General features: G+C 38.7%; 1 protein-coding gene across 1 annotated transcript; it reads left to right on the forward strand.

Moving 5' to 3' along the window:
• Positions 1 to 52: 52 nt before the first annotated feature.
• Positions 53 to 1,432, forward strand: LOC129568854 (uncharacterized; the record flags this gene model as incomplete). The annotated part of the gene is made up of 3 exons (XM_055447179.1): positions 53 to 436; positions 567 to 758; positions 819 to 1,432. Coding segments are annotated over 3 exons (1,190 nt in total), but the record flags the coding sequence as incomplete, so codon positions are not given.
• Between the last annotated feature and the right edge of the window lie 1,978 nt (positions 1,433 to 3,410).

Genomic DNA, 3,410 nt, shown 5'->3' on the forward strand with positions numbered 1-3,410 from the left:
GAATGCGAGGCGTTGGTGATGAAAAAGATAACCACCTTGTCTGTGTTTAAAGGTGATTTAAGCCATTATGATCACTTACAAAAGTTGAAACTGGCAGATCCTACAGTGAATGATGACAAAGAAATTGATTTGCTACTCGGGGTAGCTGAATTCGGCCGGATTGTGAATAATGGCCTTGTAAAAGGTGCAGACGATGCTCCAATCGCGATGAACTCCGAAGTAGGCTGGCTGATCATGGGCCCGCAACGCGATAATGATAAAAAAACAACGATCAAAATTACATCATTGATTCTGAATAGCGAGATTGAGAATAAAATTGACAAATTTTTCGCAAGTGAAACGATGGGAAGTGTTGATGGTGACTGTTCGCAGTTATCCGATGAGGAAAAATACTGTGAAGAGAATTATTTGAAAACAACAAGACGAAATGAAGAAGGTAGGTTTGTTGTGTCATATCCGTTTCGAAATAAATCGCATGTCGAGCTTGGAGAGTCGAAACGAACGGCTCTGGCGACACTATTTCAATTAGAGAAAAGATTTTTGAAAAATTCGAATTTAAAAAAAAGAGTATACAATTGCGATGCATGATGATATTGCAAGGGGCTATATGGTATTAGTTGAAAATCCTCCACGTGACGCCTATTACATTCCCCATCACGCAGTTTTCAAAGATAGCACAACGACCAAACTTCGAACCGTGTATAACGCTTCACAAAAAACGTCCAATGGCTTATCGCTCAATGAACAGTTAGCGATAGGTAAACTAATGCAGCCGTCCATGTTTTCACTAATGATTAGTTGGCGAATGCATAAAATAGTCATTATTGCTGATTTGGAGAAGATGTACAAACAAATCAGAATTGAAGAAATTCAGCAAAAACTGCAAATGATTTTGTGGAGAGATTCAAGCGACGAAAACATAAAAACGTATAAACTAACGACAGTGACATTTGGCGTAGCACCATCTCCGTTCTTAGCAATTCGCACATTACGCGAAATCGCCAGTGTTGTGGAAAATGAATTTCCGAACGCAGCACAATCCATCAGAGATTGTTTTTATGTTGACGATCACGTAGGAGGTGTTGATACAGTAGAACAAGCGGTTGAATTGTACAATCAATTAAAAACTGTTTTTGATCGTTTTGGCTTTAATCTGCGTAAATTCGTCAGCAATTCGAGTGAGTTTTTGAATAAAATTCCAAATAGTGAAAAAGAAGAAGTAAACAGTGTAAAAAAAGTGCTGGGTGTTACATGGCAGCCAAAAACAGATGAGTTAACATTTAAAATTCCGTTCGAATTGGAATCGAAACCAAAAACAAAACGGCAATTATTGTCAGAAATTGCAACACTTTATGACCCAATGGGTTACTTAGCGCCGATTGTGGTTAAAGCGAAATTAATAATGCAAGAAGTGTGGATGTTATCGAATAAAGTAAAAAACGAGAGCAAATATGGTTGGGATGATCAGTTGCCAGCGTACATTATCGACGAGTGGATGAAATTTAAAACCCGGTCAACGGCACTAAATTCAATAAAAATACCGCGCGGGTTAAAAACAAATGCAATCGTTAGTGTGCAAATTCATGGATTTGCGGATGCGTGTGACAAAGCATATGCAGCGAATGTATATGTTAGAGTAGTGAATGAAAACAATGAAATATCGTCGAATTTGTTGGTGGCAAAAACGAAAACAACAGCCAACAAAAGCATAGTGTCATCAAAAAAAGCTGTACGAAGCAAAATTTATGAAAAAATCAGAAACAACGAACGAGTTGAATACAATTCCAAAGTTCGAATTATGTGGTGCAAATTTGTTAGTAAATTTGGTAAAAAGTGTGTTTAAGTCAATGAATCTAAATATTGAAAAAATTTGTAGCGATTCGAAAATAGTGCTGGCTTGGATCGCAAACGATCCAAACAAATACAAAAAATTTGTGTCGACAAGAGTAAAAAAACATTCAAACATTGGAGTCGGTAACCTGGTGTCATGTGCCAGGTAAGCTGAATCCAGTCGATTGTGCTTCGCGCGGCATTTATGCTGACGAGTTAAAAGAGCATTCGTTGTGGTGGCACGGTCCGCCAATGTTAAAGCAGCACGAAAATTATGAAACGACATATGGAAAAAATGAATTCAAGACGAACAACGAAATAAGGAATGTTGTGTTATTGGCGACAGAGCAAAACGAAAGTATAATTCCTTGTGCATCATCGTTTTATAAATTAAAAAAAAACATTTGCTTACGTACTGCGATTTGCTTTCAACTGCAAACCCAAAAAACGAAGAAATGCTCCTCGAAAAGTTGGTGGTTTAACGGTGGCTGAAGTAAAAAATTCAGAGACAGTTATGATCAAGCTGCTACAGGCAGAGCATTTTGCGACTGAAATAGCATTGTTGAACAAGAGCGAAAACTTAAGCAAGTCCAATAAACTAAGTAAATTGTGTGTTTTTATCGATCACGATGGTATTCTTCGAGTAGGCGGTCGGTTGAAAAATGCGAATATTCCATTTGATATGCGACATCAAAAGTTGATACCGAAAAAAAGTGAGGTTACAGATCTAATCATCGGCGAAACTCATCTATTGGGCCTACATAGTGGGCCAAAGTTAACTGAATCACTGCTACGCAGACAATATTGGGTAGAAGGTGGAGCACGGTCAATTAAAAGAATAATTCGTCGGTGCGTAGAGTGTAGCATCCACAAACCGCGTACAATGGCCCAACTTATGGGTGATCTACCAAAAGAACGTGTTAACGCATCGGATAAGCCATTCGTCAAAACAGCAATAGATTTTGCCGGTCCCATTAAAGTAAAAACAAATAAGTTACGAGCGGCTAAAATTGTAAAAGGCTACATCTGTATTTTTGTGTGTATGGTGACAAGAGCTATACACTTGGAACCGGTGGGAGATTTAACAGCGGTGGCATTTATTGCCGCTTTACGTCGTTTTGCGGCTAGGAGAGGCACAATAACAGACATATTTTCGGATAACGCGACTAATTTCGTAGGAGCAAATTCGATTCTCAGTGAGTTAAGTGAAGACGAACGCGACCAATTTGATGCAACTTTGAAAGAAGAAAGTAATAAAATGTTAATTCAGTGGCATTTTTCACCGCCAGCTAGCCCACACTTTAATGGATTGGCTGAGGCGGCGGTGAAATCATCGAAATTTCACTTAAAACGTGTAATTGGTGACTCAGCGTTAACCTTTGAGGAATTGGCTACTCTACTGTGTCAAATAGAGTATGTGCTTAATTCGCGTCCAATATGTGAGCTGAGCGATGAACCTAATGAAATAGGTGCGCTCACACCGGCTCATTTTTTGAATGTGGCCAACGGTGAACAAATTCCAGATGAAGAGCTCATCGAAACCAAAAGTTTTGAAATTTCTGTTGTACCTTTTGCCAATG

This window comes from Sitodiplosis mosellana, unplaced genomic scaffold, assembly GCF_009176505.1.
Source record: "Sitodiplosis mosellana isolate CC-2019 unplaced genomic scaffold, AAFC_SMos_1.0 Smas_scaffold_26, whole genome shotgun sequence".
Lineage (NCBI taxonomy): Eukaryota > Metazoa > Arthropoda > Insecta > Diptera > Cecidomyiidae > Sitodiplosis > Sitodiplosis mosellana.